At 42.1% G+C, this 22,129-nt stretch overlaps 1 protein-coding gene across 1 annotated transcript; it reads left to right on the plus strand.

Moving 5' to 3' along the window:
- Positions 1 to 449: 449 nt before the first annotated feature.
- maco1b (macoilin 1b) lies at positions 450 to 21,165 on the plus strand. Its single transcript, XM_085142319.1, has 11 exons — positions 450 to 792; positions 2,927 to 3,068; positions 6,101 to 6,227; positions 7,532 to 7,655; positions 8,500 to 8,678; positions 12,087 to 12,633; positions 13,567 to 13,725; positions 15,051 to 15,233; positions 15,329 to 15,449; positions 16,824 to 16,998; positions 17,080 to 21,165. Exons 1-11 carry the CDS (start codon positions 713 to 715, stop codon positions 17,280 to 17,282), a joined length of 2,040 nt encoding a protein of 679 aa, XP_084998445.1. The 5' UTR covers positions 450 to 712; the 3' UTR covers positions 17,283 to 21,165.
- Positions 21,166 to 22,129: the final 964 nt, after the last annotated feature.

Genomic DNA, 22,129 nt, shown 5'->3' on the forward strand with positions numbered 1-22,129 from the left:
ATAATTCACTTTTTAAGCAGAGACAACTGCAACCCTCATTTTTTGCCGCACACGCATGCACACTATTTCAACCTGGTAACAAAGCATAAATGGCATTCATCTCCTTGGGGCAAGTCAGTCAGCGAAACACACACAAAGGCCGTGATATAAATAACCCCCCCGCCCCCCATGTCGGACTGGATGTTTTTGTATCAAGCACAAAGGGAATTTTGTCCCGAATACAGCATATTTGAGTCCTCATAATAAACCAAAGGCAGAAACATATAAGGGAAATACCCGCCCCCGCTGTCAGTTAATTGGCCGATCGGGGATGCCCAATTTGTTCACAACAATCTGATTGGTTGAACGCCAAGACGCTCCACAAACGGTGATGAGCGCTCAGTGAGCAGCCACTGAGGGCAGTGATTGGCTCTTCTGTGTATCTGTCAAAAAAGGAGTCCTTTACGGACACGGTGATTGGTCGCACCGGCCGTCTGACAGCCACGCTAGGTAAAACACAACGCGCTCTGGGCTTATTGAGCCTGCGCTAACAGAAAAGAGGAGGTTCCCCGAACAGTCATTTATTTATTTCTTTGTTTCAAGTGGGGAAAAAAAATAATAACAACAGCGATATATATCACAAGCACCTTTATTTATTATCTCTGTCCGCACACGCAAGAAAACTGGATAAGATTACGGCGGGTACTCGAAGGCCAAAGCCAAGTGGAGGAGGATGAAGCGGCGCAATGCGGACTGCAGCAAACTCCGACGGCCGTTAAAACGGAACCGAATCACCGAGGGGATATACGGCAGGTAACTTACACGGAGCCTCTTCAACGAAGGGAAATGAATGGGTTGTTTGCGTTAATACGCCTCCCTAACCTCACAGCTGCTGCCACTTCTTGACAGCCTGTTAACCTAGCCAAGCAGCTAGCTCTAGTATGTTTTCGTTATATGCTACACTAGCATGTAAGCTAACTATAGCGCTAGGCCCCAAAACAGCCTGTTTTGAGCTTTGACTCCGGCTCCATAGCACAGTTACTAATTGAATGTAGGAGCTGACTTTTTCATGATAACGAAAGAATCCCGGGTGTTAACTGTGCGCCAGAGTCAGCTGTCACTGCCTGAAGGTGCCAAAGTTAGCTGCTTCGCTGTTAGCAGGTCCACCAGCTTATTATTGCCAACATCATCACATGAGCCTCAACGACAGTGGTGTAACATTAACCACAAACGTGTCGATAAGGCTGCTGTCACTCGCTTTTAACAGCTCTCAGTGGCTTGGCTGTGCTTCCAGTCTCCAGCTGTGTGTGGCTTCATACATATTAACGTTAAAGGCCATTTAGTTTACACACGTGGCATGAGGACCTGGAGATGTGGGGCAATGTTTGAATTATTGAACAGGTGCCTCCCCCCGACATCAGAGCACCCCCAGTGGGTCACTTTCTGGGTCTCTAGCAAATGCAAGATAAAAGCAGCAAGAGGTTAGAGCAGTGTTTATATCCCTGCTGCAGTGTGGCACTGATGTCATATCCAAATCTTCAGCACCAGGTACACATCTTACTTCATTCTCCTACAGTCTTTGTCAGCAAAGAAATCGTCTTCCAACTTCTTGTGCCCAGGCAAAACAAAAGTCTTGAGCCACTCCTTATTTTTTTTGCGTCCAAGGAGCCAGATGTACTTGTAATAGTTCTCCAGGCTTTCTGAAGTTAGTTTAAAAATCTTTTGCACTTTGGCTGTTTTTTTTCCCACGTTTTCAGTCTAGTCCTTCTACTTGACCATGTTCAGAGGAATGCTTTCCAATCTTGACCTATGAATCCTTCAAGAAAAAAACAGTTACCTAACTGAACCAGTGTTGTGTCTACAGACAACTGGCAAAAATAAAAATTTAATTGTAAAGAAGCATGAGATGCAGACCAGATGCAGTCCCGAGAGCTGCATCTGGTCCTTCAGTTGATCGTTTAATGTTGGCTGAAGCCTCGTCAGAAATGCTGTCAGTGGAAGGGTGGCTGCCAAGAAGCCATTCTTAAGGAAGAGAAATGGGGCAAAAAGGCTGAGATATGCCAAATTACACTAGAACTGTACTTAAGATCAGTGGCAACAGCTTCATTTCTCAGGATGACAGTTATCCCTGACAGACTGCCCATCCAGTAAAAGTGTACCAGGGCAATCGTGGATTGGCCTCGCCAGAACCTGGACCTCCACATGATTGAAGCATGGTGGGATTGTCTTATGAGAGACAACAGAACACAAGGGAGCCAACATCCAGAGAAGAGCTTTGAATTTCCTCCAGGAAGCCTGGAAAACTATTCCTGAGGAATGCTTTAAGAAATTGCAGGGATTTCTTGAAGAGCGTCCAGGCTGTGTTGAAGAATAAATTGCTACACTTATTTCCCATTTTCCTAGCAAAATATAAATAAGGAAGGGATGGCTCAAGACTTTTGCTCAGTACTATATTTTCACATGTAGGCACTATCAAGGTTTTTTTTTTTTTTTTTTTTTTTGGCGGCTATATTTTCCCACAATCAAACACATGTTCTTGCTGCCTGGGGTTCAGGTTCTTTGCTCTGTCACAGCAGGCAGAAGAGAGATTTGGTTTCCAAGTGCCTCTTTTAAATTGCTTGGCACTGTTGTCCAGCTGAAGCCATGAGATAGGAAGCTTTAGTCAGGCTTTTTTGTGCTTCTGGTGGTTTCTTCAAACAAGAAAGTGAGCAGTTTTACCTCCTCACAGTTTTTATTCTCACTGTTATTGAGTGCATCTGATGTGAACTAATAACTATAAATTCATAATTGCTTTTTGTGCATTTCTGGAAATATTTGCTTGACAAAATCTACGCTGCAACAAATGTCATTACCAGTCTAGTCTCTTTAATTTTCTTGTGTGTTTGTGATAGAAAACAGTTTTCTGTCATTCAGGGGTTTTTGTTTTTGTTTTTAAATGTATTTCTAGTACCTTCCTGTACCTGAAGTTCCTGGTGGTCTGGGCACTGGTGCTACTGGCAGATTTTGTACTTGAGTTCAGGTTTGAGTACCTCTGGCCATTCTGGCTCTTCATCCGGAGTGTGTACGACTCCTTTAGATACCAGGGGCTGGTGAGTAGATGACTTAAAGTATGGACTACACACTGAACAACTGAAAAGATGCACAGAATTCAAATAGAGTCAGATTTGCAGCTAAAAGAATAGAACAGTACCACACATTTAAGAAAAAGTAACATAGATAAAAAGTAATCAGAATCTTTTAAAAATGGGTGTTCAGTCAGGTTTTAGTAGGGTCGAATGATGGAGGGGGCCTCATATGAAGGGGCAATTTCCTCTGTAGTTTAGGAACAGCTACTGCAAAGGCCTGACTTCCTATGTGTTTTAATCCAAACTTCTGGGGAACCAGAATCCTTTGTTCAGTTTACGGATGTGTGCGAATACAGGGCCATACCTATAGATATGATAGAACTGAAATCATTGGAGTATTTTGCCTGTGTCGATAACTCGGCCCTGCATCACTGCGTAAAGATAACTCAGTGTAATATTTCATATTTATAAACACAGGTGAGTGCTTCCTGCACATGGTGTCACTGATATAGTCTCAGTCTCTCAGCGAATTTTCTGTTTTTGTTTGTGCATTTTCAACCATCTTTGATGGCATAGTATCAATTCACTAGTTGACAAAACCGACGCTCTTTTTTTTGGAAAGCTAGCAGTGGTCGGCAGGGACTCTCACCCTGTGACAGACTCCAACTCCACCGTATTGGACAGTAGCCGTTCATTGTGGGAGGATAAACCAAAACAAGACACAACTCATCCAGCTGGACTCAGCAGGAGACTCACTGTGCTATCCAGTTGGTCATATTGCCCGATTCATTTGGCAGCGCATAGCTATGCAGATCAGAAATGGCTTCACTTTTACTTTTGCATTTCCCCTTGAGACCAGCTCTTAATCACATGATTTATCTGTTAGTGAATTAAATGAGTTCTAATTGTGGAAGAGTGTTTGAATTCATTACAACATAATGGACAGTGTGTAGTAGAGGGATATTAGAACACATTTATTTTTACTGTGTTGTAGCACTGACAGTGATGCCGAACATTTTTCTGAGAAACCTGATCAGTGCTTGATGGAGAAGAAGCTTTTCACACTGAAAACATGCCTTTGAACATAGCCACTGGCTGGAGGAAGACTGCTGGTGATGGTGTCTGGGGACCTCTAATGAATGGAGTGAAGGAAAAGTTTCAGCATAAACAAAATAAGTTACCCCTAAATTTTTTTTTGCAAATTTAAGAATTTTTGCACACTTCTTATAGTGTTGCCTGCCACATGTGAACATTTGAGTCCACTCGCATGCTTCTCTGAAGTTCTGCTGCAACAAACTGCAGTTCAAGGAGGTGGAGTTCGAGTCTGTCACAGGTTTTTGGGATGTTTAGTTTTCCTATTTGGATGTTGGTGGTCGGATTGTGATGGTCAGCACGTCATATTTGACCCATGTGTGAGTTATGGAGGAATAGTTATTCATTCTGATCCTCCAAAGAAACTCGTGATGAACTCTGAGAGCTCGTACAGGTTCTAGAGTTCAGCAGACCACAAACTATGACCAGGCTCTATGTTTTGGAGCAAATTAAACTTGGGATGCTAGGACAAAAATCAGAATCACATTCATTTTGATGAGTATTGAGATCACAACTGATTATTCCTTTAGCTTGTTAACCAAAACTTGCTCCTCCGACAATCTTGGTTAAAGCTGACCTGCCAAAATGTTTTTTTAGAAGTGAGTCTGATCTTTAAAGAAAAGTGTTTATATGGATTTATAGCAAAAAAGTGAATGCACAATAATGTTGCGTTGATAATTCTTGTTATTGAATGTAGATTTAGTGTGAATTGCACAACCTTAGATTAAACTCTTCTTAGGATGTGTGATCTGCATAAGAATCATGTAGCCGAGTTATTTATTTATTTTATTATTTAGCCACAAAAACATAATTACAGCCTTTTTATTATTGTCACTACTCAGCTTTTTAGATGTGGAACTAAAATAAGAATATACACACACGCTGTTTTTATTTACCTCCTCAGATGCTGAATTTAGGCCCTAAACATTAGTTGTTAATGATTTTTATTTGTTTAAATGTTCTTTTGAGCAAAAAAGTAAAGTTCTGCTGGTGAAATATGAACTTGGCATCCTCAAAGTATCTGTGTAGTACAGTGAAAAGAGTCTAAATACTGATCGACAGTTTCATGACTGAAGTGGTTAAAGACGTTTAAAAAATTTGAGATGAATGTTCATTGTGGCCCATTTGAACCTCTCTAGGTTAAAACACAGTCTAAAAAGTTCTAACCTGAACAAACTCTGAATAATGTGACTGATAAGATAAATAAATCAGAGATGTCGTATAGGCTGGTGGAAAAGTGACTGTCTAGTAAATGATGAGAGGAAGTCCTTACATATATAAGATGGTAAAATGAGCACTGACATAACCACACTCCAGGAGAAGTGTCAGACACTTGATGGGAAAATGTGGTTAGCTGGGTTGATGTACAGGTGAGAGCAGTGAGGAATAAAACAGTCTTTCAGTTTATCAGCATAAAAGTGTCAGTTCCCTGGATGTGAGGCTGGTTCAGTCGAGTCCTGCTACAATCTCAAAGACAACATGTTGTTCTTATCAGTAATCTTGTTTGCTGCCTCTTAGGATCAGAGCGCTCGTCTCACATACAAACAGCAGGGATCTCATCAGGCCTGCGGGCGCTTCTTCTGTCCCATATCTCCTTATTCTAACGTAAAATCATTGTTTTAGTTTAGCCTCGGGGCCATTATCAATGCTGCCGGATAGGAAGTGTTTGCTTCTCACAGAGAAGAAGGAACCAAAAATGTCATTTACTACTGATGACATATTTTTAATGAAGGTAACAGGCTTTATTTATCCAGCAAGTTGGGGAATTCCTAATAAATAAGGTGCGAGACAAAAGAGCTCAAAAAGGTAAAAATAAAATTACACAAAAAGAGCAATTAAATGGGAAAAAGTAAGTAATATGAACATTTTGGTAACCAGCCTCTCTAATGAAACATCTGATAATGTGCACTTCTTCTTCTTCTGCCTGCGATGTTGGTAATAATCGCCTTTCCTCTGCCCAACAGGCCTTTTCAGTATTCTTTGTGTGTGTGGCGTTTACCTCGGACATCATTTGCCTCCTCTTCATCCCAGTGCAATGGCTGTTCTTTGCTGCCAGTACCTACGTGTGGGTGCAGTATGTTTGGCACACAGGTAAGGCTATGCAGTGTTTGGATGCATTTATACCTCTCACTTTAAATACTGGCTCAAAATGACCTTTAGGGACATTTTGTATGTTTAAAAATTAAATGTAATATTTAAAAAATTAAATCCATTTTTAAATAAATGCTAGTTGACCATATTTTTATCACAATCTTTCCTTTTGTTTTGTTTTGTTTTTTTGTCCTCGGGATGTAAATGATTTGTGCTGTAAATCATTCACTCGTGAACTGCTAGAATAACTCATCCTTTGTAGTCACGCTTGTCACCACTTCTTAAAAACAACCGTCCCTTTCAGGGGAAAAGCAGGTGTGAAGGCGTTGTGCGACTCTCGGTTACTCTCTGTTATTGTATTTACAAATAGTTGTTTCTGAGAATTTTGCACGCCACGTGTAAGCAAGCTGGCCTCTGAGGATTAGTTGTCAGTCTGATTTAGCGGCGTCCCCCTGAGCTGACCGAAGGCCGGGTGTCAGATTGAAATGTTAGTGCCAATTTGGGGTGGGGGAACTGAAACTGGCCCCCAGTTGCTTTCTGAGCTCTCCAACCGTACTCACCAGTGACATTCAGACCGAGAGGACATCACAGGAGTATTAATATCCCCCAGCTCTCCACAGCCTAGTGGGAAATCAGTGTTTAGAGCCCCTGAAACAATGGTTAGCGTCTGTATTCTGACCACCTCATGTTGGAAATCTTACTGTACTATACTGTTTTATGTGCAGTTAACAATAAACTGTATGCTCGGGGGGGTTATGGCTGACATCATTTACAAATGTGATGCTACAAACACATTCCCATCTATTTTCATGCTGATGACATTGATTAGTTGTTGAAATTCCTTTGTCAACAAGACGACCAACAGGTTATGCATTTTCCGTGTGCACCTCTTTATGAAAAAGTTCGTGCTTTTTGCACTTCTGAAAATGTTTAAAATTGTAAATAAATCCTTAAATTATGATATCGTCTCAGAGTTTGGGTGAAAGAATCTGAGATGTTGGTCGATCCGATACTGATACCTTCAGGTATCCGCAGATACCGAGTCCTGTTCTGATATCAGTGTTAAATTAATAAGCTGTGAGGAGAAGACTGGGATTCACGCTTTAGTGTTCAGCATGGTGTCTTTGGTTGTTGATCTTCTCGTCCAACACTGGTTGTGTTGAACCATGAGCCTCTACTTCAGCATTTCCTAAACTTTTATAATCAAATAAATATAAAAAGTTGACGCCTTAGGCACTTTTTTTTTAATATTTACTGCTTACTGAGTCATGCTCTCACATCTTAGTGCTGCTTTGCTTTTTCAGAGAGGGGGGTCTGTCTACCCACCGTGTCTCTATGGATACTCTTTGTGTACATCGAGGCAGCCATCAGATTCAAAGACCTGAAGAACTTCCACGTGGACCTATGTCGCCCTTTTGCTGCACACTGGTGAGCCACTGTTCTACATAAAACCACTCAGATCATGTTTAAAAGTACACAATAAATCTAAATGTGCCTTATTGTGTACTTTTAACATGACATGTGACCTTTTCCTTTTCACTTCTGCAATTGTGTGAGGTTAGCCATCATCTTTCACAGCATTGGTTAGTCCCTTATTGTTCTCTTTCAAGCAGACAGCAGAGTTGTGTCCTGCTCAAAGAGCATTTAGACCAAGTCTACACGTGTAAGCATGATTCATCTGTTTACACTTAAAGAGTCTTTGTATGCAGATGTCTGCACATTTTCCTGGTGTTTCCAGGGCTGCACTGATCTTTGGATGGTTATCAGTGACAGCAGGCTCCCTGTGACTCTCTTACTTTAATTTGTTCTGTTCAGTCAGAGATAAGTGAGGAAGTAGAAGGATGACAGTCAGGTTTAACTCTCGGGAAGCTTTTATTCAACTTACCGTCACATAACGTGTCTCGTGTGTGAGTATGTGAGGTGAAAAAGGAAGAGAATGCCTGCAAATGACAAAGCCTGACGACTCTAATTTTGATATGAATTAATCCTGGTCCTGTTTTTATTTATTATTGTCACTGATGAATACCAAATACCTGCATTTATATTTCTGTGTGAATTTATTTAACTTTTTCCCTTTTTATGAAGTTGGCAAAGAGATTTTTGAAGTCACAAAGTGTTTCCCACACATAGATTTTACTTGGAGGTACATTAGTGTCTGCATAAGCATATTTTTGACTGTTTTAATTGTTTACATTAGGAAAAAAAAATTGTAGTGACCCTTCATCTGTGCCCAGTGACCTCATGAATGTGCGTTTTGTGTTCGTCCCCGTAGCATCGGTTACCCCGTGGTCACGTTGGGCTTCGGCTTCAAGAGCTATGTAAGCTATAAAATGCGCCTCCGGAAGCAGAAGGAGGTGCAGAAGGAGAATGAGTTTTACATGCAGCTTCTACAGCAGGCTCTGCCTCCAGAGCAACAGATGCTTCAGAGGCAAGAGCGCGAAGCCGAAGAAGGTAAGATTCAAACCTGCACACATGCAGAAATCTCGTTATGTCCTTGATTATCTTCTCACTCCGTCCATGCTGTGGTTGTTAGCTCGCTGTCCTACGGCAGTGACTAGATTGTTCATGGCTTAAGTGGTTAGGTCTACACAGGAAGTGATTCCCTTGTTGTGCATTGTTTGATAGCTGGCAGAGGTGACCTTCTCATTGGTAGTTTCTCACCTCGAAATTTGTATTCTCAGGGGTTATTTCACTTACTGTTGTTTGAAGTCCCTTCATGTTGGGTCTTTGGGCTGCTAATCACTTCCTGTGACGCCTTGATTGTGCTTCATTGTGAACACGGGCAGCCGAGTAGTTGTTCCAGTTTTACTTATTTGAATTCTTCCACCTGGAAGACGTATAGTAAGTGCTATAATATTAGTAAAGATGGATGAAAAGGTAAAGTCTTGTCTAGATTTAGACGCTCTGCCATCTATAATCCAGTTTTGCGTTCCCTCCCCAGACGCCTTAACGCCCACTCACACCCTGGGCCATCTGACCTCAGGAAATCTCATGATAAGGTGGGGCCAGGTTTCACAATGAGCTCACCTGAAACTCTGGCTGATTGGCACCCACACCCAGTTTCACACCTTGTCTCAGGCGATTAGAGGATCATCAGGGGGTCCTTTTGTCCCTCTGTGGGGGGAAACTCCCACTAGGTTTAAATCTGGGACTCTCCACCATTTGACCTTAGAACTGAAGAAGCTTCTCGGATGAGAGGTGAAACGTCTTCAAGTAACTTAAAGAAGTTCAGACGCTTTTCTTTGCAAGCTCCTTTGTCTAGATTTAGACAGTGTGCTTCAGTCATTCAGATAAAAACAACTTTTCCATGTTGCAGTGCACTTTCCATTTTATCATTGTAATGGTTCATGTGTTTGCCGCTCTGATAGTATCAGGTAGTTCTGAGCAAAGAACGTAATGTCTGTCTGGGGATTTAGCTTGTATGGCTCAATGTGGCTCCACTCTACGACTACAAAGTTCTCTTTTTATTTTTGCTGTGAAACATGGAGGCCGATTTTAGTTTTAGAGGTTTGATCCTCTTCATATAATTTTGAACATCCTTTCTAATCACAGCTTTGGTCAAGCTCTCGTTTGTTTCTCATGAATCATTTCAGTCAAATGAATCGTACGTCTTCCCTTTCTATCCAAAGTGTGTGGTCACATGTGCACCTGCCTCACAGCTTAGATAAACACTCCTTCCACTCAGTCACCACATTGGGTGCGATTAGACAGATGTGTGAGGAGCTGGTGTGAAAACGATGTGAGGTCGTAGCCACAGTCACGTTTTTCACAAATAAAACACCTGAGCCTGCTGTCAGTGTTCACAGGTGTAACTGAAAGTCCTGTTTCAGATATAACATATGGAGGCTTGCATATATACTCTATATAATGATGATGTAACAGGTAAAGAGTAAGTGCAGCATGTTCATAGTTGATGCAAATTACAGTACAAACGGTCAAGGCCAGAAGTTCAGTTTCAAACACGCAGGCAGCAAAGAGGCGGAGCCAAAAACAAGGTCGACCACAGCAACACTCGCTTCTGTGATAACAATAAAGGCCTTCAATGAAAACATTGAGAAAGTTTAATGAGCACACGTGTTCATCTGCATGCATGCAGGTGAACTGCTGCTATTAACTTTGCCTGAATTTTTGTAGCCGTTGCACGTCACTCAGCTAGAGCTCAGCGAAAATATACGAGGGTCGAGCAAAACCGATCTGTTGGACATTTGCAAAGATGTAGACATAAATGGACTTCTAACCCTCTGGAGTCGACGGATGCGCCGGCGTGTCCAGATCACGTAACAGATTTAAGATTATGTATCAACAAGACCCAGCCTCACAGAGACGCTGTTTAAACACGTGTTGAAAGTGCAGACTTCAAACTATGTACCAGTTTTTACATTTTGTTGATAGGCCAATAAACCAGACTTACGATAAATAATTTACACTCGGCTTTTTCCTGAAAACTGTCTCATTTGGTGCGATTAGAAAATGACATGCCTACACCAGCATGTGGTTGCTGAGGAAGAGGGGAAAATTGTGGGAATGATAGCGGTGAAAGGGAGACGAGTTTTGAGATTTGAGAGTTTTGTGACATTTAATTGTTTGCAGTGTGTAGTCGGTGTGTAGTGTAGACTTTTTAAAATTTGTTTTGTGTGTCAAAACAATGCGGCGACTGCTGAATGTCACAGACTCTGGCCAGAAAGCCACTGGAGACGGATTGAAATGTAAACGCTGTCTCCAGGTGGACATCAGGAGTAGACACACCCTGGAGGTGTCAGGCCTGCAATGTGCCCCTCTATCTTGTCGTGGACGGGAACTATTTTTTTGGGATTAGTGCAAATAATATGTGTGGAATCTTATTGCGACGCCTGATTTTAGAGCTGTACGATATGACCAAAATTTCATATCCCGATATAAGACATTTATCGTCCCGACAACGATATATATCACAAACATTTTACATTTTCTGTAAATTCTGTGAATCTCGGGCAAGTCGACTTGCGTGAAGTGTTTTCAGCTGGGCGTTGTGTACCTGGAGTCGAGTGTTAAATAATTTGAAACAGCCGCAACTTTCTTTGTGAGTATTTGTTACACGGCGTGCTGCTGCGGGGAAAAGCCCGTTCTAAGGTTTATTTTCTAGCACCTGACGGCTCTTTTTAGCTTCTCGCCCGTAAATACTCTACATACTATTTCACGTGATTCAGTTTATTTTGAAAAATCTCAACAGAATCTTCAGCTTTATTTTGAAAAGTTTATGTGGAAAATAAACAAGCGGATGGCGGAGCCAAGCGATGGTTTTGCCGTCGTTGTTGCTAACGACAACGCATAAAAACAGTCGCTTGTCCGTCCGTAGTGTGGTTATTTTAAATATAAGACAAAGATAGAAGTTTAAGAAATTCTACAGTGACCATCAAAACGATGCTGTAAACAGTTTATTTTGCGACACCACGAAACAAACAATAGCATAATATGAACCGACAGACGTTTTCATATCGTCATCCGATATATATCGTTATGTCGAACAGCCTGATCGTTTTGTAAGTAGTTGAAAGAACTGACTGAATTTGAATGTAAATTGTTGTAGTTAACTTTAGCTAACCGTTAGCTAGGTTTGTACATATATTTGAAGTTTAAATCCAATAGATATTTAGTTTTTTGTGCCATTTTCGGTCCATTGTGTTAATGCAGTCTGTTGAAATAGTCCAAAGTCTCACACACAGCAAGGTAAATGCGTTTATAGGTTAAATATGAAGATAAAATCAAAAGTATTTCTGCCCTTGACCGCTGAGGGTTAACGTGTTGTGATTTACGTACCATCACACCTCTAATACACATGAATATTCACATAAACATTGCTGTGTTTCTGTGCTCCCACAGCGGCAGCGGCGGCAGCTAAAGGTATATCTGAAGTGGACACACCTCCAGTGTCACAGAATGGCGCCCCAGTCAATAAAAAGACATTGGCACAACTGCCGGAGCTCGAATATAGAGAAAAAGGGAAAGAGGGACGAGGGGAAGCTAAAAAACAGCATAACAGCATCCTGCCGTCATCAGTGGACTCTAAACTCCAGGAGATGGAGTATATGGAGAACCATATGAATAACAAGAGACTGAACACAGAGCTGGGCAGTACAGAGAACCTGCTCCTTAAAGAGGACAACAATTCCTCCTCCTCTTCTTCTTCCTCATCGTCGTCCTCCAAAAATTGCAAAAATGCCAGCAGCAACACTGCGGCGCTTAACTCCTCGCCCCGCGGCCACAGCACCACCAACGGCAGCGTCCCCACGCCCACGTCGTCGTTCGTGGGGAAGAACGAGAAGAAGCACAAGCTACTGGTGAAAGGAACGTCGGGCGGCTCCCACAGGGACCCCACCGACAATTGCATCCCCAACAACCAGCTCAGCAAGCCGGAAGCACTGGTTCGGTAAGAAGACACAGACACGGTTTATATTCATAAATGCACCGTTCTGACCTCATCAGCGATTTCAGGAGTGAAGCTTCTTTTAAGGATTTCGCCCGACACTGAGGGAAAACGGTTTATTTCAGCCGAGTTCAGTTTTAGCCTCCAGAACATTAATCAGAGAAGGATGTCTCGTAAAAAGTTGAGCAACTAACTGATTATTATCTCCAGAGGCAGACCTGTGATCAAAGTGTGATCGAAGTGTTTGATCCCAGTTCTACGAGCTCAAACTTTACTTTAAGGGATTTAACAAAAGCATCAAATTAACTGTTTACAGATTATTAACATTTGTGTACATATGCAGTAACTTCCTGCTTGTTTCATTTAGCATTCACTGAGATGGTGTACAGAAGAAAACTTTATTTTACCAGTTTTTCACGGACCTGACTATATTTTATTTATTTATTTATTTTTTGCTTGTTTTGTATAATTTTTAAAATGATTTTTATTGGTTTGCTGATATTAACACATCTCCCTGTGATCCATGGTTTCATGTAAAATAGTTTGAAAATGGCAAAAATTTTATTCGCGATGATTACGAGTTAAGGCCACTTTTCAAAACGTTGCACGTTTGTTGAACTGTCCTGTTCTTTTCTCCTCATCAGACATCTGACCCTCGTTTTATTCTTCCCGCTGACCAAAAGAAACTCGCCTTCTTCATTCACTTAGGAGGAGAGTCAGAGGTTTTAGAGAGAAGTTCCCTTGTGTAAAGGAATGAGAAAAATAAAAGCCACAGATAGAGGGCAGGGTTTCTCAAATGTTTATTTTCCTCAATCTTGATTTTATTATTTCTGTGGCTTCAACTGCACCTGAATTTAAATGTTGCTGTGCTTCTCAGTTTCCTTCTCGTGACCTCTGTGTGTTTCTCACCTCTTGTCATGTTCCTGCCCGGGACAGACTGGAGCAGGATGTCAAGAAGCTGAAGGCGGACCTGCAGGCCAGCCGGCAGGTGGAGCAGGACCTGCGCAGCCAGATCGGCTCGCTGGGCAGCGCCGAGCGCTCAATACGCACCGAGCTGGGCCAACTGCGGCAGGAGAACGAACTGCTGCAGAACAAGTGAGTGCTGCTGCTGTCATGGAGGAGAGTTAAAAACAAACAAACATAAAGAAAACAACTGGGTGAAGGAGGGCGGTGGGGGTTTGCATCGAGAACTTTAGGTTTTGTCTAATAAAATAATAATAAAAGTAAATAAAAATCTACAGTAAATGTTTGGTAGGGTTGCCTCTGTTGAGGTTTGCCTTCTCTGGTGAAATCTCACAAAATTTCAACAACCACCAAACAGCTAAGACAGTAAATGAGAGCAGGAACACGGATTCTGCACAAAGACTTAAACACACAGCGCGACCCGCGGATCAGAATCAGTGAGATGTCGCCTTTCTCACAGTCGGGGCTGAAAGCCGACAGCTCGCTGATTCTGATCTGTCGGCAGGTCCGCGCTTTGTGTCCACGCCCTTTTTGCGCTGATTCTAAAGCTGTTAGTTTTATCTCTCTCCAAACAATATTAACGCTTCACATAAACATTGTCATGTATTCACTCTGACTTTTACTGTTTTGCTTCGACCAAGATGCACAGCTCTCTCTCTCTGTACTTCAAGAACAGTTTCCCTTCTAAAAATCTGTTTTCTTCACGTTTTCTTTTTTCGTTTTATATACTTCCGAAAAGAAAACCTAATTTCTGCCGTTCAATACTGAACAAATTTAAACTTTTTAAAATTATACAAAATGCAAAACGCTTAGCCGTGTCTCTAATAAAACCGTTGTAACTTCAGAGGCAATGTTCATGTGTTTATTAATGGTTTTCTTTCATTTTTGATGTACTAGAGAATATTTTTATAAAATCCCAGGCCAGGAAAATCGCCTTCGTGTTTTATCTTTAGCTACTTTGACACAAAGACATCTGCTGTGATGCTCACACCTTTGATAAAGATCTGAATTATAATATTTCTGACTGTCAAAATTTCCCAGATTCAAATCAAATTGAATCGAATCGTGGATTGAATCGATTCGGGACCTTGTGAATCGGAATTGAATCGATTCTAGAAATCAGTGACGATACCTAGCCCTGTAGAGCAGCTCATCTACTGATCGGAAGGCTGGTGGTTCCTGGCTTCCCCCAGTCTGCATGCCAAATATCTTTGGGCAAGATACTAACCCCAAATTGCTCTCCGATGCATCCATTGGAGTATGAATGTGTGTGTGAATGTTAGTTAGAAAGCACTGAGAAAATGCACTTTTATTAATGGGTGAATGCACAAGTTGTGTAAAGCGCTTTGAGTGCTCAGAAGAGTAGAAAAGCGCTATATAAGAACCAGTCCATTTACCTTAGCACAACAGGAAGTGAGACCCTAACAAGCTGCTCTGTGGCTTTTGTGCTCCTGTAGGCTCCATAATGCTGTGCAGGCAAAGCAGAAGGACAAACAGACAGTGGGCCAACTGGAGAAGAGGCTCAAAGCGGAGCAGGAGGCCCGAGCTGCCGCCGAGAAGCAGCTCTCAGAGGAGAAGAAGAGAAAGAAGTTAGAGGAGGCTACAGCAGCCAGAGCAGTAGCACTAGCAGCAGCATCCAGGTGTGTACACATCTGGCTCACCAGCTCTGTTACTTGTGGTTTGTTGCGGGCCTCGAGGGTCATTCACCATTCTTTGTGTTTCCCATTGCTCTCAGAGGGGAGTGCACAGACACGCTGCGGCGGCGGATCACCGAATTAGAAACAGAGTGCAAGAAATTAACAATGGACATCAAGCTAAAGGAGGACCAGATCCGAGAGCTTGAGTTAAAAGTGCAGGTACGGGTTTGAGAAATTCACTGTTTGGTTGGGTCTTTTCACATGCTTCTTTTTACAGTTTTGTGTGCACGGCCACTTCTGCTTTGGGTCTGGTAGCAGCCATCATTGAAAAGTGCGACAGGAAAGTGGAAGTGAGGAAGCAAAATGTAACGTCTGTCATGATGAAGCACTTTGTGCAGAATCTCCAAAAGTTGATTCTGTTCATCTGGACGTAGCGTTTTGTGGGAGAAACGTTTCATCACTCATCTCATTGTTCCTTCAGTGGGCTGGTTTCAGTCGTTATGCAAATGTACTGTTTATAAGTTTTGGGGAAACCTGCAGTCAGCTGAGACTGAAGACGTCACTTGTTTCTCCCACAAAACGCTACGTCCAGATGAACAGAATCAACTTTTGGAGATTTACTTTCCTGGATCATCGAGAATGCATCAAGACGTTTTGTGCAGGATGAGAATATAAAGTTTTAGATGTTTCTGAGTGTCAGGGTGATAAAAGACTGCAGCAGAAATACTAGCCTGGTCTGTTAAATCTATAATAAAGTCCACATATATGCGTTATCGTTTCGGCCTCCCGTCCACACTGAGACGGTGTTTTCGCTGATGGAAAACGCGGCGTTTTCAAAACGCTCCTGAAAACGCATGCATTTGAAAACGGTGCTTTCGCATCGCAGTGTGGACAGTGAAAACGCAGACTTTCTAAAACAATGACGCATGTTAGTCATGTGATGCAGTCATGTGACCAATGACACTAAGATAGCGGAGGGCATTACACAGGAGTTGTTTTGTTTGCTCTCAGTTTTGACAGCCCTGTTAAAGATTAATATCAGTCTGTACATGCTCCAGATAGCTTTTCTTCAAATTCTTCAACTCTGTCTTGCTTTTGCAACTTTGTACTTTTGTGTTACTCACAGCAACAACTCCACCTCATCATTAGTCCATTTAAAAAAAAAAAACTCGGTGCTTTTCCTCAACATTTTGCCGTGACGTTTCAAAGAGCCGGAAAGTAAATAAACGGCAGACAGAAATGAGGCAGATCGAATCTTCTTGTGTTTCACGCATGCGCAGTACTGGAACGTAAGCGTTTTCACCCGTTTCAATGTGGACGCGCAACTGTGTGAAAACGTGGAGCATTTTCAGACGAAAACACAGTTTTCAAATCTATCCGGGCTAGTGTGGACGTAGCCTAAGTGTGCCTCCTCGCAAACATCGTTTGAGCAGTGTTGGAATTAACATAACAAAGTGACTTGTTGGATCTTTTCAGTTGTCCCACAAAAAAAAGCTGCTGGAACATCAGGTGTGAAAAAACCTCCAAACCGCTGACCCTTTCTGCAAACACACTCCCCTCCTGACCCCCACTGTTTCCCTGTCCATCTTTTAGGAGCTTCATAAATATAAAGAAAACGAAAAAGACACAGAGGTGCTGATGTCAGCGCTGTCAGCCATGCAGGACAAGACCCAGCACCTGGAGAACAGCCTGAGTGCAGAGACCAGGATCAAACTGGACCTCTTCTCTGCACTCGGGGACGCCAAGAGGCAGCTGGAGATCGCACAAGGTTCACAAAAGTTCGCCGTCCTCAGAGTTGTTCGTTTTTGTTTTAAACGTCTCAGGCTGACTTGTTAAAATCTGTTTTCAGGTCAGATCCTGCAGAAGGACCAGGAGATCAAAGACCTGAAGCAGAAGATAGCGGAAGTGATGGCCGTCATGCCCAGCATCTCCTACACAGCCGACACCAGCAGCATGACCCCCGTGGCCCCCCACTACTCCTCAAAGTTTATGGACACCAATCCCTCCAGCCTGGATCCCAACGCCTCCGTTTACCAGCCTCTCAAAAAGTGAACGCCTCCCCCGCCCCCGTCCCCTCCACCTCGCCATCCATCTTCCTGTCCTTTTTACTCCTCCTGCAGGCCCGCAACCTCACGGCTGAGAACCTGAGGGTTTTTTTTTTTTGTTTTTGTTTGGTTTTTTGGTTTGGTTCTCTCCTCGCCAGGTCAGAAGGATGTTGTATTGTGTGACTGTATTTGTTGTAGTTCAAACAAAAGAAAACTTAAAAAACAAACAAACTTGAAAATCCCACATCAGCTAGGAAGCCCCAGTTTTTCTTTTAAGTGTCTAGTGAAACCTCACAGAATCGAGGATCGCTCTCACTCACCTCCGGGGAGCAGTTGCTGTATTTTTCTTTTCTTTTTGGGTTTATCATTCCCTCCACAAACTGGAAAACAGAGCCCTCCTTGATTCTACAGCCCGACTTGTAATCCAAATTAATTTTAACAGCTGTTCTCCCGAGATAGCATCAGAGGAATGTAATGCACTCATGACACCAACTCAAACCTCTTTTATTTAAAAAGAAAAAACAATTTGGACACCAAATTGACCCTGCTCTAAGCTGCGCTGGTGGTAAACAGTTTTTAAGCTGTCTAAACTGGATTTGTTCTTGGTTTTTTGTTTGAAAGGGGGTAAAAAGTGACAGCAGTTTGGTTTCCCCTCTTCATTCCCACACCCGGTTGCAGAAACAAGTCTGCTTTCCACCGCTCTGCATAATCCTGCATCACGATTCATGATCACAGTGCCTTGAGTTGAGGACATGAGTTTAATGAGATGCTGCCCGAACCTTCCGAATGCGTTGAAGCATCTGGCTAAGCTGGAAGAGATCAGTTTAGTGGGACTAAAAACACAAATTTGTTGATCGTTGTGCTCTCTGGAGGGCAGCCTTGTAATAAATCACTCTCAGATATGTTTGACAGCAACATATTCGAGTCACTCTGACAGACGAACCCCCAAATGCTTTGGTTTAGCTGCTGCCCCCCTCGTTTCTTTTCTCACCGTGGAAAGCACACGTTGCTGTTTGAAAGGGAAAACTGTAAAGATGGACTGTGCAATGTAAAAAAAAAAATTTAAAAAAAGGAGTTGAGTTAATTTAATTAACTTCCACTTTGGTTTGTGTGCCAAGACTGGAATTCCTGTGTTGAAGAATGTACTGTGAACGCATTGGCTCACACCTTAACAGCGGTTTCTGTTAAGGAGTCTATGGGCAGCGGTGACTGTGGTGTAGTAGTGGAAGGTGTATAGTTGACAGTAAGGGACTAGAAGTTTCGTGAATGTCACCGTATTTGCAGCGTCTGGCGAGTGGCTGGTTTTTCTTTTCCTCCCGTTTCTGCTCTTCTCGCAGTTTTCCCGCAGGGAGAGAAGAAAGTTCTCGAGTCTGATGTGGTTTCACCGTCATTGTCGTGCGTGTGGTTTTCACCTTACTGTGTATGGAGACGCTTGTTTTTTCTTTCTTTTCTCACTCGCTCAGATTGCTGTCATTGGCTTCTTGGAAAATGTTGTGACAAATTTACATTTTTAGTTGGTTGTTTGTTCAGCTGAATGTGGAAAGAATACATTTTGTTTTTGTTTTCTTTGCCCAAAGTCACAGTTCGGTTGCCCCCCACCCTCCCTCCCTCCCCCTCCTCCAGGTCTGACCTTGGCTGCGCTCTCGCTCTGTGAGGTTTACAAGAAATAAACTTTTTTTTTTCTTGCAAACTGACTTCTCTCTTCTTGGTGTTATTAATTTAACGTGTTTGCAGAGGTATAACCAACCTGACAGCTTTGATGCATTTCAGTTTGCCTCGGCTCGATCTCTCGATGTTTAAAATATTAAACCTCGAAGCTGCTGTGTGCTCTTCAGGCGCACTTTGCCTCAGTTTCATCAGTTTGTGTATTTGTTTTAAAAAAAGTCTCTCTGAGGGTCCATGCAGCTTTTTAAAGGTGTACACTTTCACCCTCTTAGTCGAACTCACAGCAATCTGCACAAAAAATATTTGGAGCTTTCTTTTTTTGTGGTTTTGCCTCTGTTACAACACCACAGTGGATTTTAAACCAAACAATCAAGATGTGATTTAAGTGCGAACTTTCAGCTTTAAGGGGTTTAATTAAAGTTTTGCATAAACTGTTCAGGAATTACAGACATTATATACAGTCCCCCATTTTCAGAGGCTCAGGCATTAGATCTGACAGAGAGGTGAGTTCAGTTTTGTCGTTTCATGACAAATTAAGCAGATAAAATGATCGGGAGTCGATTCCAGGTCACTTGAATTCTCACTATGACGTCCAAAGACATGTCAGCGCAAGTGAGAGAGGCCAACATGAGAGGAAGAACTACAGAAAGAACCAATTTAAGAGTCTGAATGCACTGACCAACTCGGATAAAAGAAGAAGAAAACTAAAGTGCATGATCACAGAATTCTTTCCATGGTAAAGACAAACATGTTGTAGTTGCATCATTGTCAAAGTGGACAGTCAAAAGATACAGTTATAAAGTTACACTGACAAACACGAAGAACAGATTAAACTTTGCCAGGAAAAGAAAATCCTAAACAGTTCAGAACAAGAATATTTGGAGGGATGAAATGAAACAAAGATGAACTTGTACCAGAGTTATATGAAAAAGGAGAAAAGCTGCTCATGCACATGTATGTCTGCCAGTGTGAATGGGTGATGAGCCAAAGCAAACTGGAAAAGCAACCAGAGTTTCTCAAAGGAACGGCAAATTCTTCAGTTACATGACCTCAAACCGACACGGCAGCGTTTCATTTAATAAACAGAAAACTGAAGGCTGAGATCTGAAATGGTGTAAAACTTGCTGTGGCCCCTTTGTTATTTTGGAGTTTGCCCAAATGCACCATCTCCCTTTTACCACTAGAAGGCAGTGTCAGTCTGATCAGTGATCACACGAGTTCTGCTCATTCACTCTGCAAATAATCATTATATTTCCCTCTTTTTAAGACCATAAATCACATTTTATTCTGATAAAAGAGTTGGTTATTATTATTTATGCTTATTTATGGTAATAATTTGAGATGGACATTCTTTGGCCACAAAAAGAGGGAAAAGCTGGTCATTAAAATGATCATTTCTTGCAGGACCGGATGAGTCGTTTCTCTACCTAAATATGGACACGTGAGGGGTGCCTTTGCTTTCCTGACCTTTGGCCCTGGAAGTTCATTCAGATCAGGAATGACACTTCCTGAGGGTTGTGGGGATTAAGATTCCCGCTGTCAACGTCAAGCACCCCTAATTTCAAACAGAAGCCCTCTCAGGACCCTGTCACGTGCCAAGCTTCCTGAGATATGTTTGAGCAACCCGTGCATTGAGACTAACTGTGCTTAGATTGGTAATAAATCTGTTTTTAAACCCATCTGCTCCATGCTCTTCCACTTCCTGTTTAACAGGGTCAAACATGTGGAACTGGCAAATTATGATCATTAGAAATTGCCCACAGTGCCATTAAGCATCTGAAATCTACAGTTAATCCTCCCGTTTGAAGGGAATGAGGCATAAAGGAGATAAAATGCAGATAAAGCTTCTCTTGAATTACTCGGTTTGACATTTTTTTCCTTGATTGAAAACACTTTCACCCTAAAGGATTAGAAAAAGATTATTTTTGCAGACGATCACTGAAGCTTTGCAGCAGAAACACTCCCATGCTTGCTCTGAGGGTTGTTTACTTGTGTTTGTCTTCATGCATAATTAAACTGTGTGTGTTTTGGCTCTTATACTCACCTTCAGAGTGAAGAACCAAAACATGCGTCTTCTCTCCCCTCTGGCAGAAACTCTGATCTTTCTTCTCCAACTAGTACTGCTGCTTCCTTAAAAGCCAGGCTTCATGCTGCATGCTTCAGTTTACAGTCACTCTCTTTGTCCCATTGCATGGAGGCACAGTTGTATCTGCTAACAAAGAAACGGTGATTTAAAAGGAATTCACCTGAGAGCACAGAGGGACTTAAAGCAGTGATCAGTCTCTCTAGAAACTATTTTTTTATGCTGTGTTGTAACTTAAAACTGAGCTTTAGATTGAAGATTGTGGAGCACTTGCCCAATATGCACCTGTGGCCAGTTAAACTGTCATCTCCCATGAGATCTGGTACTGCTGGATTTTTTTGCGAGCCAAACCCTCGAGTGATTCACACACAGGGCGGTGATGTAAGCTCGGTGAAACTCACCAGAGAAATGTAGCTCTGCGACTACAGGAACCAATATGAGACAACATTTCTAATGTCAATCGGCATGTTTGCTAGAGATGCTCTGCACTGTATTTTATCTGGGTCTCAAAAATGATTTAGGTTAGAAAAAGATTCCACTTTTTAGTTTCACTTTCTCACAGAAAGTGTTCAAATTGGGTTTTTTCATTACAAGGAAAGATTACACCAGTCTACAGTCATAATGCATCTGAAGGTACTTTTTTGAGTCGGTGAAAAAGACAAATAATGCTTAAAGTTTGTGGTTGGGTTTAGTTTTGATGGCATGCTCCTGGATCATTTCTTAAATGAAACCAGAAATGACTAAAACACACCTCTGAGTTTTTGCAGCAATGGCCGAAATTGCCATTACCAGTACTAATCTTCACATGGCCACTCTGCTGTGTTGATATTGGTCTTGTATGAATTCTAAATGCAATTATCTGTTTGACTTTTGACTTCTTCTGTTTGGCCTTGGATTTGCCCTTCCTGGTAGCAGGAAAAAGTACATATGAAATCGCCTATTTTATATACAAAGCAGGCAGCTTCTGAAAAGATGTTGACCAGTGTAATAAAACCAAGGGTCACAAAGGGTGAATTTTAAATTTCAAATGCCAGAATTGTTGCTGGCTCTTCGCAGAAGTCTTATCCATGGAGCTAACTTAGGAGAAAACCAAAGAAGAACAATAA

Source organism: Neolamprologus multifasciatus, chromosome 19, assembly GCF_963576455.1.
Source record: "Neolamprologus multifasciatus chromosome 19, fNeoMul1.2, whole genome shotgun sequence".
Classification (NCBI taxonomy): domain Eukaryota; kingdom Metazoa; phylum Chordata; class Actinopteri; order Cichliformes; family Cichlidae; genus Neolamprologus; species Neolamprologus multifasciatus.

Excerpts from the sequence above, each read along its gene's own strand:
- maco1b (XM_085142319.1), top strand. The coding sequence starts at position 713 with ATGAAGCGGCGCAATGCGGACTGCAGCAAACTCCGACGGCCGTTAAAA. Across the intron at positions 3,069-6,100 it reads CCTTTAGATACCAGGGGCTG|GCCTTTTCAGTATTCTTTGT; the intron begins GTGAGTAGATGA and ends TCTGCCCAACAG. Across the intron at positions 15,234-15,328 it reads GCACTAGCAGCAGCATCCAG|AGGGGAGTGCACAGACACGC; the intron begins GTGTGTACACAT and ends CATTGCTCTCAG.